This window comes from Hyperolius riggenbachi, chromosome 3, assembly GCF_040937935.1.
Source record: "Hyperolius riggenbachi isolate aHypRig1 chromosome 3, aHypRig1.pri, whole genome shotgun sequence".
NCBI classification, from domain to species: Eukaryota; Metazoa; Chordata; class Amphibia; order Anura; family Hyperoliidae; genus Hyperolius; species Hyperolius riggenbachi.
In genome coordinates, this window is record NC_090648.1 from 76,478,666 (window position 1) to 76,492,392 (window position 13,727).

General features: G+C 44.4%; 1 protein-coding gene across 1 annotated transcript in view; it reads right to left on the bottom strand.

Annotated features, from left to right (window-relative positions):
* Positions 1 to 932: 932 nt before the first annotated feature.
* The window catches only part of PPAN (peter pan homolog), a 30,938-nt gene continuing 18,143 nt past the window's right edge, over positions 933 to 13,727 (bottom strand). The window contains exons 6-12 of the mRNA XM_068274404.1: positions 13,499 to 13,575; positions 11,764 to 11,871; positions 9,187 to 9,310; positions 9,022 to 9,100; positions 6,788 to 6,917; positions 3,099 to 3,253; positions 933 to 1,593 (exon numbers count right to left, since the gene is read on the bottom strand). Of these exons, the coding sequence (XP_068130505.1) occupies positions 1,040 to 1,593; positions 3,099 to 3,253; positions 6,788 to 6,917; positions 9,022 to 9,100; positions 9,187 to 9,310; positions 11,764 to 11,871; positions 13,499 to 13,575 (1,227 nt within the window). The 3' untranslated portion in view covers positions 933 to 1,039. The remainder of the gene's footprint in view (positions 1,594 to 3,098; positions 3,254 to 6,787; positions 6,918 to 9,021; positions 9,101 to 9,186; positions 9,311 to 11,763; positions 11,872 to 13,498; positions 13,576 to 13,727) is intronic.

A 13,727-nucleotide genomic window follows, 5' to 3' on the forward strand; every position in this document is an offset into this window, starting at 1 on the left:
GCTCTTTTACACTACGTGTGATTCGAATTTTGATGCTATTTTACAAGCGATTCCGATTTTTGATGCACCTAAAAAAAAAGTCCTGTATGCTGTGTTTTTCTTCTTGTGTTGCCATCATCCAGTGCAAATCACAAACCTGAATCTAGAATTGCAATCTGCAGTGTAACAGAAGCCTTATGCTGGGAATACACGTGTCGACAGATCGACCCCAACCGCGTCCTCGCTTGTCTGATTACCGCTCGTCTCCGCCAGCGCTTCCTTATCAGCGCTCAATTCCCTGCCATTGTCCGCCGGCTGGGATCAAGCGGGCAGGGGTCGAGCGGCTTGATCGGGCCAGCTGAGAATTATCAGCTGGCCGGATCAGCTGGTCGATACACGGTACAGAAACGTACCGTGTATCCTAAGCATTAAAGTGTGAAATTATAGACAAAACGTCACTGTTCACCGAGAGAGATACTGGTTGCCTTTACTCATTGCACCCTCTGGTGGTCAAAACAGAAGACACATACATAAGCAAACAGTCATGCCTTCCCAGTCTTCTGTACTGTCGTACTGTCGGCGCTTTCTATAGTGAATGGCGGGCAATGCATACACAATCAGGCAGAAGAGAGTAAGGGAGGAAATTACATTAGGATTGGCTTCAAAATAGCCACACTTAAAATGGGAAATGTTTAGAAGGATATTTTCTTTTTTTACTGTAGAAAAATCACTAAAATCAAAACGTAGACAGTGCCGTACATATGTAAGTAGAGCAAGTATTTATTTATCTACTCATATACGTGGGGTTTTTCTCTGAGATAGTATGGCTGACAGCTCCTCTCTAAGTGTACTTATTCTTTAGAAGTTCTTATTTATTGTTTCCAGGGCTGGTATTTTTGTTTTTCATCAGCAGTTTTCAGGTATTTTACCGTTGCATTGGCAAACACATTCACTTGTGAAACAGGGAGATATCTTTATTTGGCAGCCATAAAATAGATGGATATGTAGGACATAATTACACATATTTACAGAAGACTTGTAAGGATTTGTCCAATGAATGTTACTTTTTCTTCTGCCGGAAAGCTCTCCCTTTCGGCCCACCCATTTTATGTCGGGGCCCCGTTTTTGCCTGTTTTCCTGTCTTTGGGCCCTTTGAGCCAAACGCCCCTTGCCTTTTGGAGGTCTTCTTGTTGCCATGGGCAGCGGGGTTTTTGTGTGTACGTTCTCCCCCAGGGCCTTTATGAAATCTTTGTCCTTTTTTGCCAGGTTGCGGAGACTGTCCTTTGGGGCCTTTAGATTTTTTGTGTAAGGAGAATTTGGCCTTGTGCTGCCCGGACTGGAAAGCAGAGTTCTCGCCATGTTTGTTGGGGCCTTTAGATTTTTTGTGTAAGAATTTTCCCTTTTGCTGCCTGGCTTGGGAAGCAGGGCTCTCGCCATGTTTGTTGGGACCTTTAGATTTTTTGTGTAAGGAGAATTTGGCCTTGTGTTGCCCAGCCTGGGAAGCAGAGTTCTCGCCATGTTTGTTGGGGCCTTTCGATCCTTTGAACTTCTTCATAGGAGGACCAGATTTCTTACCACTAAAGCTCCTCTGTTTACCTTTATGCAGAAAGAGATCTGAAAAAAATGTACAGAAAGACTGGTCACCATTTGACAATGAAAATATGTCTCCAGACTCCTTATTACTTCATTTAGTTATCCTACCTGCCTTCATCTCAAAGCAATGTCATCTGTGTGTGGAAAAAAATAAATCACAAATTCCCACATGTTATGGTATACTAATGATGAAATGGTGTAATAATGAAAGAAGCCTTATGCATAGCTATGTCATATCAAATTCAGTCAGAAAGACCGCTGTACAATGTACAGTGAGGAAAACAAACAAAAGGCTGGCTGCTTACTATAAATGTAGCTGTCACACAGAAGTTTCTGTTCTTTGTACTTAGCAAAAAAAAAAAAAAAAAAGTGGTCTCTCCTGCTCGCTTTATCAAAAAGAAAATTTCTTGAGGGCTGTGGAGTCGGTACAAAAATAATCCGACTCCTCCGTGTACGAATCCACATACTCAGACACCTCTAATTTGCATATAACAACCTTATTGAATATACTGTAACATAAAAGGCATTTAATTACTGCCAAAGCTTAGGAATTTAAAAGCTATATTAAAGTGAACCAGAGACAAAGCACCCTCGTGTATTTTACCATATATATGAGTGGGAACATTAGAGAAAACACCTACCCTGCTCTCTGCTTCATCCTTCACTGCTCAGTCTGCTGGTTATCAGCCCTGATAAAATCCCTGAGCATTCAGTCTGGCTTTGCTCAGGAATCATTATAGCTGAGTTTGTCTTCTCTGATGTCTTTTCAAGCCCAAGCCTGCCCCCTTCTGGCCCTGCTATAATGACTCAGCAATAATGATTCCTGAGCAAAGCCAGACTGAATGCTCAGTCAGGGATTTTATCAAGGCTGATTAAAAGCAGGATGAGCAGTGAAGAAAAACAGATAGCAGGGTAGTTTTTTTCTCTAATGTTCCCTCTGATATATATGGCAAAGTACATGAGGGTGCTATGACTCTGGTTCACTTTAAAATGGCATCTGCTTTTGAGAACAAAAAGCTTCTGGCCAGGAAGCGGACACGTGTAGCTGTGTAGCTCTGCCACCTTGCAAAAAAAGGCCACAACCTTTTCTATATCTGACAGAGAAAAGGCCAGGGCCATTTCTGCAAGGGGCAGAACCCAGGAGAGAGATATCACTGTGTGCAAGTCCTGCAACTCTGCAGATGGAAATTTTCAGGTTATTACTTGTTTTGTCAATTTACATATATTTTAACCCAAACAGTACTGGCAGGCTCTGGCTTCTTAAGGACCACAACCTTTTTTTGCAGAAATTCTACTGTGGTCACAGGGTCAGAAGCCAATGAAATTGACTCCTTACCAGCGTATGTAGTGAGCAAATGGAAGCAGATAAAAGAGACCTATTTATAAATATGTTTCATGCTAGAAAAGAAACCAAAAGAACATTTTGATGAGCAGGTTGGTGGGGGAAAGGGGGGGGGGGGGGGGGATGGCCCAAGCCTCCAGCAAGGTATTGAATGGAGCAATATGACCCTTTAGAGACACCATACCTCGGTCTGGTTCCTCTCCAACCTGCTGCCTGTAATATTCTGCATCATCATCTTCTGACACTTGTCCCGGTTCCTGTTCACCGGGGTCCTCCACCTCGCTGTCCTCGTCATCACCCTCACCTCGCTTCCGCTTCATCCCAGCCAGGGTGCGCTTCCTGTGTACAGAGCAACAATACACATCAGTGGGCTGGACTAGGGAAACATACCACACAATAAAGGCACATAAATCTGTATACACGGCTGGTCTTACTGAGGAATACAATGCAAAGCACAGTTATCTTTTAACCAATCACATAACTTTTGACAAGCCAATTTAAAGTGGTCTGAAAGTCAGCATTTCTACTTTGCTCTTAAAGGGACCCTGAGCAGTGCCGAAAATTAAGCCTCCTGGCTCCTCTCCGTATGCCTCCGCCGGTCCCGGTTACCGGTAACACCCGGGCCGGCTCTTCCTGGTTCCTGGCTCTCGTCGTCATCACAGCGGCCGCTTCGCATCATCACGCCGGTGTCGCCGGTAACTAGGGCCGGCGGAGGCATACGGAGAGGAGCCAGGAGTATGCCGGGGGGACCTCACCGTCCTACGGTGGGCTGGAAAAAGCCCCAGGCAAGTGTAATCTTAATTTTTGGCACTGCTCAGGGTCCCTTTAAAGGAGTTACCAGGCAAAATTTTACAAAATAAGCGCTACTTACCTGGGGGCTTCCTCCATCCCTAAGCTCCCAGCATGTCCCTTGCCGCCCACAGCTGTTCGCCGCAGCTCCGGTCCCCAGCGCAGCAGTTCTGCACCTGCGCAGGCCGCTCAGGTCCACGTGGCGGTGATTGACAGTGCCGCTCGCGCAGGCAGGCCGACGTCATCGCCAGGGACCGGGAGGGAGCTGCGGCGAACGGCTGCGTGCAGAGCTGCGGCAAGGGACATGATGGGAGCTTGGGGCTGGAGGAAGCCTGATAACTCCTTTAAATATTCCTTACAGCTTTAAAGCTACTATCCCAGAAAAAAATTGTAGCAGAACATTACTAAAATGGTTAAACAAAGCACTTTGTCCTGCTATTCTGCTTCAAAACCGCATCCAGACTGGAGATAACAGTATCTTTGTTTACATTCCAGTGTTGATACATTTGTCTGTAACAAGTAAAAAAACAATCTCTGAGAAGCTATCTCTGCTTCAGGCACACACACAGTTCAGAAAAAGCTAATTAGAAGATTTTAATATATAATAAAAAGCAGTTGGAATAAAATGCAATGGCAGCTTTCAGGGCAACAAAAACTACACTTTGGAAACTTGAAATTTGTAGACAGACAATATTACTTGTGCACAAAAGAAAATATGATAACTGTATAAGTAACAAAAAGTAGGAAAATACATTTTTATTGAATGTTATGTCAGAGTTTCAGACCACTAACTTTTTTTTTTACCTTTTTGCTGAAGCTTTTAATTAAGGTCAGAACCGGCACAGGAATTTGTCTGTGTGAATTGGTCATGTAAACTTTATCTCTGCCATAGGTGGGTATGGACTACTTAGTCTTCATAACACTGTGTTACATCTTATGCAGTCAGTATGCATCTCTGTCATCTAGCCATGTTGTTTTAAGGTCCTAGTCTAGTTTAGAGGACCCAACAGGAAACAGTTCTCCAATCACAGCACCCTCTACAGCATGAAGCTTTGTGATTGGCCTAATAGTGTGGACCTAGTTTACTACAACCTATCTGAAACCTAAACGTTTGAGAGGGCGATGTCCACCCAATCACAATAGTGGAATTTCCCTATGAGGTTTCCTAAACTAGACTAGTGCCTGTATGTTTCTGCAAACTTAACCTTAAAATGATTATTATTGTCTTCTGTATCCATCTTACCGTAAGGCTACTTTCACACCAAGACGTTGCGTTTTAGGGGACGTTAAGATTGCATAACGTGCCCCTAATGCAACGCCTGGTGGTGTTGAATTTGGACGTCAGAGCAGCCGCTCCAGGACGTCTCAAAGCAGCCGCTCCAGGATAGTGATGGGAAGTCCGGATCTTTTTAAGGATTCGGATCATTCGAATCGGATCATTGAAAAGATCCGGATCTTTGAAACGAATCATTTGAATCATTTTACTAGGGAAGCAGGCTGGGGGTGAAATGTCTAGCAGGACAGGACTTTCCCTGCACTATACATTCTGTATGTTCCTGTTTCTTCCAGACAGACATCCACTGTGAACCGAATTTTCATTGTGATGATCCGGATGATTCGACTCACAAAAAAGATCCGGATCAAATGAACGATTCGTTCATGATCCGGACAACACAATGAGTCCCACCACGAGTCACCACAGTGCAGTGAATATTAGCCATGTGGCTAGTCACTGAGCATGTGCAAACAATCTAACACAGCTCTATAGGGGTATAACATACAGCATGCTGCACTTTCATTTAACGTGCAGCGTTATACCCTAACGCAACGTGTGCACTGTGAACTGCACATTGATTTTACAGTGCTGTGAGTTAGGCTGCGTTACTGGCTGCTGTAACGTGGGACTTTAACGGCGCACTGTGAAACCAGCCTAAAAGCAATAAGTCAACCTTTTCTGAGAAAAGGCAACATTCTTTTTCCTATGGGTGTAGAGAATGAGTATTTTGCTACATTGAATGAGTATTAAAGAGGGATTATCAGCCATAAAAGCAAATTCCATTTACTCACGGCTGTGTTTATTATGTAGTCTATATCCTGACCCTGCATTGCAAGCATTCCAATATAATCATACATTTTTCTGCTGTAATGAATCTTATCTCAGTCAGCCTGGCTCTATTCTGGTACACTGCCATCGAGAGGAAAGCATGGTATTTCCCCTCCCACATTCCTGCTCCTTACTGATTGGCTGAGGGCAGTTCAGTTTGACAAGCTGAGGCTGAGAAGGGAAGTACATCTTCCCTCTGCAGAAGCTGCTAAAATATGATCTATATAGTGCGCACGTGTTTACAAAGCAAGCTAGATATGACAGTGCAGTTTCTAGGAGGGGGAAAAAAGTGTAAGGGGGAAATTACATCAGGATTGGCTTCAGCCAGAGACAGTAAAGATGGAAAATGCCTAAAACAGTTTTCTCTTTATTTACTGTATAAAAGTCACTGAAATCAAAATGTGGACAGTACAATACATAAGTTGTAAGTAGAAGAAATATTTATCTACTTATAAATGTGTTTTTTTTCTCCTGGGATATTATTGCTGTTCCTGCTGTTTTAACTATACAATATTTGAGTTATGCTCCACACTAACCCTCCACTAAGTGGCAGCAGAGAGAAAGCTGTGGCTGGGCAGGATTAGGAAGGACAAAGCACTCTGGCATAGATCAGGACTAGAGATGATCATTCCAATGCCAAGGATTTCAAACGTATGCAGATTATTTTCTTACTTTGATGCTAGTTTATTCAGCTTGGAAACAGACCGAATACAGTAAATATTTTTATCTTGATTGGGTAATTTCCAAGCGGCATAAAATCTGCATCACCATGAAATGATCTGCTTTTTATATAGACCGGGACAGGGGAGCAGCCTGCGCCCCCTACGCGGGACAGGGGAGCAGCCTGCGCCCCCTACGCGGGACAGGGGAGCAGCCTGCGCCCCCTACGCGGGACAGGGGAGCAGCCTGCGCCCCCTACGCAGGACAGGGGAGCAGCCTGCGCCCATAGCCGGCTGCCCTGGTTCACACTGGGGACTCACTTGCTGTCCTCTTTCTGCTGCTGTTTCTTCTTCACATTCTGCTCCTGTTTCTGCTTCCGCTCTTGCTTTAGTTTCAGCTTCTTCTCTTTGCGGTCCAGCATCGCCGCAATCTCCTCCTCTGTCTTTCTTACTACAAAACAATGACAAAATATTCTCAGTCAGGTTACATAGTTTGGTTGGAAAAAAACCCCCCAAAAATAAAATCCATGAATTCCAATGAGAATAAAAAACAAAAAACAAATAAGTAAGAAATGGGTTCCTTTCTCTCCTGCACCCACACATATCCCAGGTGATCAAGGGGAAAGGAAAAACCCTTACAAGGCCCGGGCCAATTAAGCTAAACCCTGAACAGTCGTTAAAAATTAAATTGGTACTTAGCTGGGGCTTCCTCCAGCCCACCGTAGGCCACGAGGTCCCCCAGTGTTCTCCTGGCTCCTCTCCCAGTCCCGCTGGTGGCTCTGTTAATAGCGACTTTCGGGCTGAAAGTCATCCGTATACTTCCTGGAAGTACACGGTCCGCGTCATCACGCCGGCCACTACGTGCCATCACGCCGGCGTGACAGTTCTGTGCATGTGTGGTTCTCTAACTCTGAACCGCGCATGCGCAGGACTGTCACGCCGGACAACGTGATGACGCAGAGCGTGGACTTAGACAGACTCTCAGCCGGAAAGTTGCCATTAACGGAGCCACCAGCAAGACTGGGAGATGAGCCAGGATGACGCCGGGGGACCATCGTGGCCTACGGTGGGCTGGTGAAAGCCCCAGGTAACTACCAATTTAATTTTAAACGACTCCTCAGGGTCTCTTTAAGGAGAAAAAATTCCTTCCCGACTCCAAATAAAATCCCTGGATAAAAGTTGCAGGGAATTACCTAGTAATTATAGCCGTGAATGCACTTCAATGCAAAGAGAGCATCCAAGCTTATTTGAAAAGCTGATATAGAATTTGCCATCTGTAACACCTTTGATACGTTGCATATCAAATGCATCATAGCCTCAGTCATATTTCAATAACAGGATCACAAAAGAGCCACGGCAGCAAGAGTAACTTTTCCAATGTCTAATCATACGGTTATATGTAGTAATTATTTTCTGCAAGGTCACTGGATTGTTAGGAATGGTTTGTGTTAATTTTGTTTCCTTGTCATTAAAAACTCAAAAACTCTATTAAAAAAAAACAAAAACAAAAAAACAAAGTATAACGAAGACCGTAAAGAAGTGAAAATACTAGACAGAACGACCAACCAAAAAAACAAAAGTGAACCTCCAGACTAAAAATCGACTCAGCAGCACTGAAAAGGCTTGGTGTCTCTTTAACAGTTTCACAGCATCAGAACTTTGTTTCTCTTACCCAAGCCTCATTTTTAGCTGCACAGAAGAAAACTGCCTGGGCATTTTTCCCCTGATGCTGTGCAAAGCATGATGGGATTTCTGATGATGTTGTTCTCGTTCTGCTGTTTTGGTGCAATTATTTTTTTTTTTACATTTTGAATTTGACATTTGAAGCCTAGCGCATGCAGCTGGGAGGGGTGATCAGCACACAGGACAGTTAGAACTGTGTCTTATGCTCCTTGTCACTCCTTTCAACCAAAAAGATGGCTGCCCCCATGACCAAGATGGCAGCCCCCGTGAATCACAAACATTTACCTGTTCTTTTAAAACCGGGTGGGTACAAAATTATATTACCTATCTATTCTAATTAACATAACTAATGTAATTTAATGACAGTATGTTTGTTTAGGCTAAAGTTCCCCTTTAAAGAACCATGAAAGAGGAAAAAAGGCTCTGGTTCCCACAGAATATGCCCTCCTCCGGGAGCCTTCAGAAGTACTCGTGTTCCCGAGAACTTCAGAAGACGAGTAGATCCGTACTGAGCATATGAGGGTCAGCGCAGTACAGATGTGCTCATCTTCGGAAAGTGCTCAGGGTCATAAAGGCTTCCAAAGCAAAGCCTTTTGAGGACTCTGAAGGTGTGAAATTTGAAAGAGGGACAGCAGGGGAACAAGGAGATGTAGAGGCCTGTGATGTCTCTATGGGAGATTTAGAGCCTTCCCCCTTCTTAGGTAAGATTTTTATCTCAGGTCGCTTCAGGTATACTTTAACAGCTGAACCCAGTTGAGTCCTATAAGATTCTTTTTTTTTTTTTTAGTTTATTGGTTTTCAGTGACTCTCACTAGAAATGTGAACTATTCCCATCAACTACATAAAACGCGAGGTAAAGATCTCTCACTTACCGAAGTTGTGATACAAGACTTTGCCGTCACCCAAGCCTTCTTCTATCTTGACCAGATGGAGAGTTAACCGAGGCCCAATCTGTGGACGAGTAGACCAATCAGTAAACAGAGGCCACCAGCACCCTTCCCTGACATCATGCATGGTTGAGCAGACAGTATCCTGACCTCAGTGAGACGCACAGCACTCTGCTGAGACTTCATGTTGCCTCGGCCGGCGTAGGCCTGGGGCAGCTCTGTGATGTTGTGATCCCCGTCCTGCTCCGCCTCACTCTCTGACAAGTTGGCTCCTCTGAAAAGGAGAAATAATGTTTTCAGTGGCTACATGCACCACGCTACACCAGACATTCTCATTACAGGATGGGTGGATATATAACATGGCGATAATCACATAGATAGTCAGTACAGTTAGAAAAGTCTTTAAAGGGACACTTAAGTCAAACAAAAAAAATGAGTTTTACTCACCTGGGGCTTCCAATAGCCCGCTGCAGCTGTCCGGTGCCCTCGCCATCTCCCTCCGATCCTCCGGGCCCCGCCGGCAGCCACTTCCTGTTTCGGTGACAGGAGCTGACAGGCTGGGGACGCGAGTGATTCTTCGCGTTCCTGGCCACAATAGCGCCATCTATGCTGCTATAGCATATATCATATACCATATAGCAGCATAGAGGGTGCTAATGTGTCTGGGAATGCGAAGAATCACTCGCGTCCCCAGCCTGTCAGCTCCTGTCACCGAAACAGGAAGTGGCTGCTGGCGGGACCAGGAGGATCGGAGGGCACCGGACAGCTGCAGGGGGCTATTGGAAGCCCTAGGTGAGTAAAACTCGTTTTTTTTGTTTGACTTAAGTGTCCCTTTAATTTACATCTATTAACCACTTCACCACTGAGGGGTTTTACCCCCTGACCACCAGAGCAATTTTCACCTTTCAGCGCTCCTTCCACTCATTCGTCTATAACTTTATTATTACTTATCGCAATGAAATGAACTATATCTTGTTTTTTCCGCCACCAATTAGGCTTTCTTTAGGTGGGACATTATGCCAAGAATTATTTTATTCTAAATGTGTTTTAATGGGAAAATAGGAAAAATGTGGGAGAAAAATTAATTATTTTTCAGTTTTCGGCCATTATAGTTTTTAAATAATGCATGCTACTGTAATTAAAACCCATGAAATGTATTTGCCCTTTTGTCCCGGTTATAAAAATGTTTAAATTATGTCCCTATCACAATGTTTGGCGCCAATATTTTATTTGGAAATAAAGGTGCATTTTTTTCAGTTTTGCGTCCATCCCTAATTACAAGCCCATAGTTTATAAAGTAACAGTGTTGTACCCTCCTGACATAAATATTTAAAAAGTTCAGTCCCCAAGGTAACTATTTATGTATTTTTTTTATTGTACATTTTTTAATTTTTTTTTAATTACAAAAAAAAAAAAAAAAAATTGGGAGTGTGGGAGGTAATGAGTTATTTTTTTGTGTAAAAGTAATGTATTTGTATGTGAAAAATGTGTAGGGTGTAGTTTTACTATTTGGCCACAAGATGGCCACAGTAACTTTTTGTTTTAATGCGACCTCCAAGCGTCCTTCCGGAAGCTTGGAGGAAGTACTTGGAGGCTGTATCTTTTCACAATGATCGCGCTGCCCATCGGAGAGCAGCGGATCATTGCGGGGCTTAGATCAACGAACGGCAATGGATTTTCCCGTTCATTGATCTCCGGGCGAGCGGGCGGCGGCGTGTTTACTAGCGGCGGGCGGCGTGTTTACGAGCGGGAGCGCGGGCAGCGGCGGGAGTGCGCAAAGTACGGATTTCTCCGTCCCTGGGGGTTAAAGGATGGAAAAAGGGACGGAGAAATCCGTACGGGCGGGGGTAAAGTGGTTAAAAGTTGTTTCTAGACTCTTGGTGGTAAAGAGATCAGCCTGCTGTGAGCGTGTACTGAAAGCAGATGTCCCAGTCAGCCCTAAGTGTCTTATCCCAACCATGCCACCTTCAAGTGGATTGAGCTCTTGCACAGGACAGAAGGAAAACACAGAGAAATGCACCCTGTATGTATTTAGAGAGTTTGGCCTGCCTAATCCCCCCTCATCTGTGTCTAATCACCACCATATTTTATTCTCTTAGCTGTGTCAGATCAGGAATCTCCTCTGCCAAGGCAGAGCAGCTAATTTATAAACACATGATGTTAACCCTTTGCTTGCTTGCATGAATGCAGGAAGAACACTGCATAATTATTGCACGATGTATCAGCTGTAACAAAGAAATGTTTTCTTTAAAGGTTATTATGCTGGTGTGTATCTTTCAGAGCAGAGAGGAAGTTCTGAGTTGAGGTCCGTGCTACACTAAATCAAAATCCTGCCCAGAGGTAGAGCCTTGTACACAACAATGAGTGCTGAATGATTACCATTGTACCTACTTGGCCGTCAAGGGGAGTGGAAGAGGTTTAACTCACCCTCGTTGCCGACTCTGGCTGCTGCGCTCCATGTCGCGTTCCACATCACTCTGATACTTCCTCATCCTGGCTTTGAAGGAGGAAGTATCAGAATGATGGAATGTGACAGGAAGCTCAACCGCCTGAGGAGGTGACAAGAGTACATAAACATCCACGCCCCCCCACCAGGCGCAGCCCACAGGTGTAAAGCCTCCATTTCATTCGAAACACAGTCTAAAGCTCATAGTCACTGGGAGGTTAAAACTTCTTGACTCTTCTGCAGATGACTCTACACAACCCGTCCTCCACTATGAAACTCACTTGACCAGAAGTTCACTGATGTCCTCCCAGCGGCTCATATTAGGGAACTTCTCCTGTAGCAGCTTCTTCACACCTTTACTCATCCCCACGGGAACAACCTTCAGACTGCTGCAGAGACAAAGGAACAAACAGCTCAATTAAAGGAAATGTCCCACAAATCCTGTCTGTTCCTCATTCTTTCACATATTTCCATGAAAGGCACAAGGTTCCTCAGGACTGCAACTACAGATTTCACTTGGAGAGACACCCACTGGTGAGATCCGGTACTGCAGCATGAGAACTACAGAAACCACTTTCTATAGCCGGTCACAGTCTTTCTCCTGTGTAGGCAAAAGTTCAGTGCTGCTAAGCAATAAAACTAGAGGGAATATTTAATGTAAAATTTGCTTTATATTTTCAATATTGTATTCTTATCTTTGCAAGTAGAGTTGGTCAGTGAAATGTGGATAGTTCTGGCTGATCAGTTTAAAATTTAACCAATTAAAATTGACAAGAAATGAATTTGATTGGTCCATTTCTAAGCTTACAATCTGCATACAAGCTGTAATTATAAAGTATCTCACTGAGCTGCTCTGCTTACATAACGCAGAGCCAAAATGAAAGCAGTGAGTTTCTCCAGCAACAAAAGAGGAATCTTAACCACTTCCGGACTGCAGTAATTGAAATCTACACCCGGTTTGTGGCTGCTTATTTCTGCCAGGGTGTAGCTTTCAATTACCGTGCTTGCACAGACCTGCCCATCGCAATGTTCTCCCATCGCTGCAAGTACTTCGCTCCGCCTTCACTATGACGGCAGAGCTCTGTGAGCCAGACAGGAGTCAATTTCATTGGCTCCTGACCTTCATTGGCTTACAGTGATCAGGGAGTCAGAAGCCATGAAATCAGCTCCTGACCGGCTCACAGAGCTCTGCTGTCATAGCGAAGGCCGAGCGAGGGAATATTAGAGAAAACCCCTACCCTGCTCTTTGTTTCATTCTTCACTGCTCAGCCTGGTTCTAATCAGCCCTGATAAAATCCCAGACTGAGCATTCAGTCTGGCTTTGCTCAGAAATCATTATAGCTGAGTCAGTATAGCAGAGCCAGAAGGGGGCAGGCTTGGGCTTGAAAATACATCAGAGAAGACAGACTCAGCTATAATGATTCCTGAGCAGAGCCAAACTGAATGCTCAGCCTGGGATTTTATCAGGGCAGGTAACAAGCAGGCTGAGCAGTGAAGGATGAAAGGGAGCAGGGTAGGTGTTTTCTCTAATGTTCCCACTGATTTATATGGTAAAATACATGAGGGTGCTTCGCCTCTGGTTCACTTTAAGGTGCCAGAGACTGCTGGTACGCAAGTGGTTAAAGCAACTAAATAATCCAAATAATAATCATCCGAACATTTCTATAGCGCTTTTCTCCTGTCGGACTCAAAGTGCTCAAGAGCTGCAGCCACTGGGACGAGCTCAGGAGGCCACCCTGCAGTGTTAGAGAGTCTTGCCTTGAACTCCTTACTGAATAGGTACTGACCCTAGCCAGGATTCGAACCCTGGTCTTCCATGTCAAAGGTAGAGCCCTTAACCAGTACTCTATCCAGCCACCACTAATGCCTGTGAGACACAAAACCAGCCTTTCATTGGCCAGTTCTGGGTGGCACAGTAACATCTGTCAAACAAGACTCAGCACTGCATCCAATCCAATACTAATACGTGACTAACACCATGGATTTTGTAGACCAAGAGAACTGCAGAGCACTTACTAATGTCTGAAGTCCAGCGACTGGGTGTCCTCATTGTAATTAATGAGAATGCATCTTCTGATCGTGTTCAGGTTTACCTGCGGAGAAGGAAGCAGAGAGAAAACACAATTAAGGAGGACGGCAACTAATCCGCTGATCTGTAGAGAAACATTCAGGATTTGGCACCTTTGTGAGTATAAAATGATAATTAGCCATACGCCTCCCTCACAAGAGGCCACAGGCTGGGTTA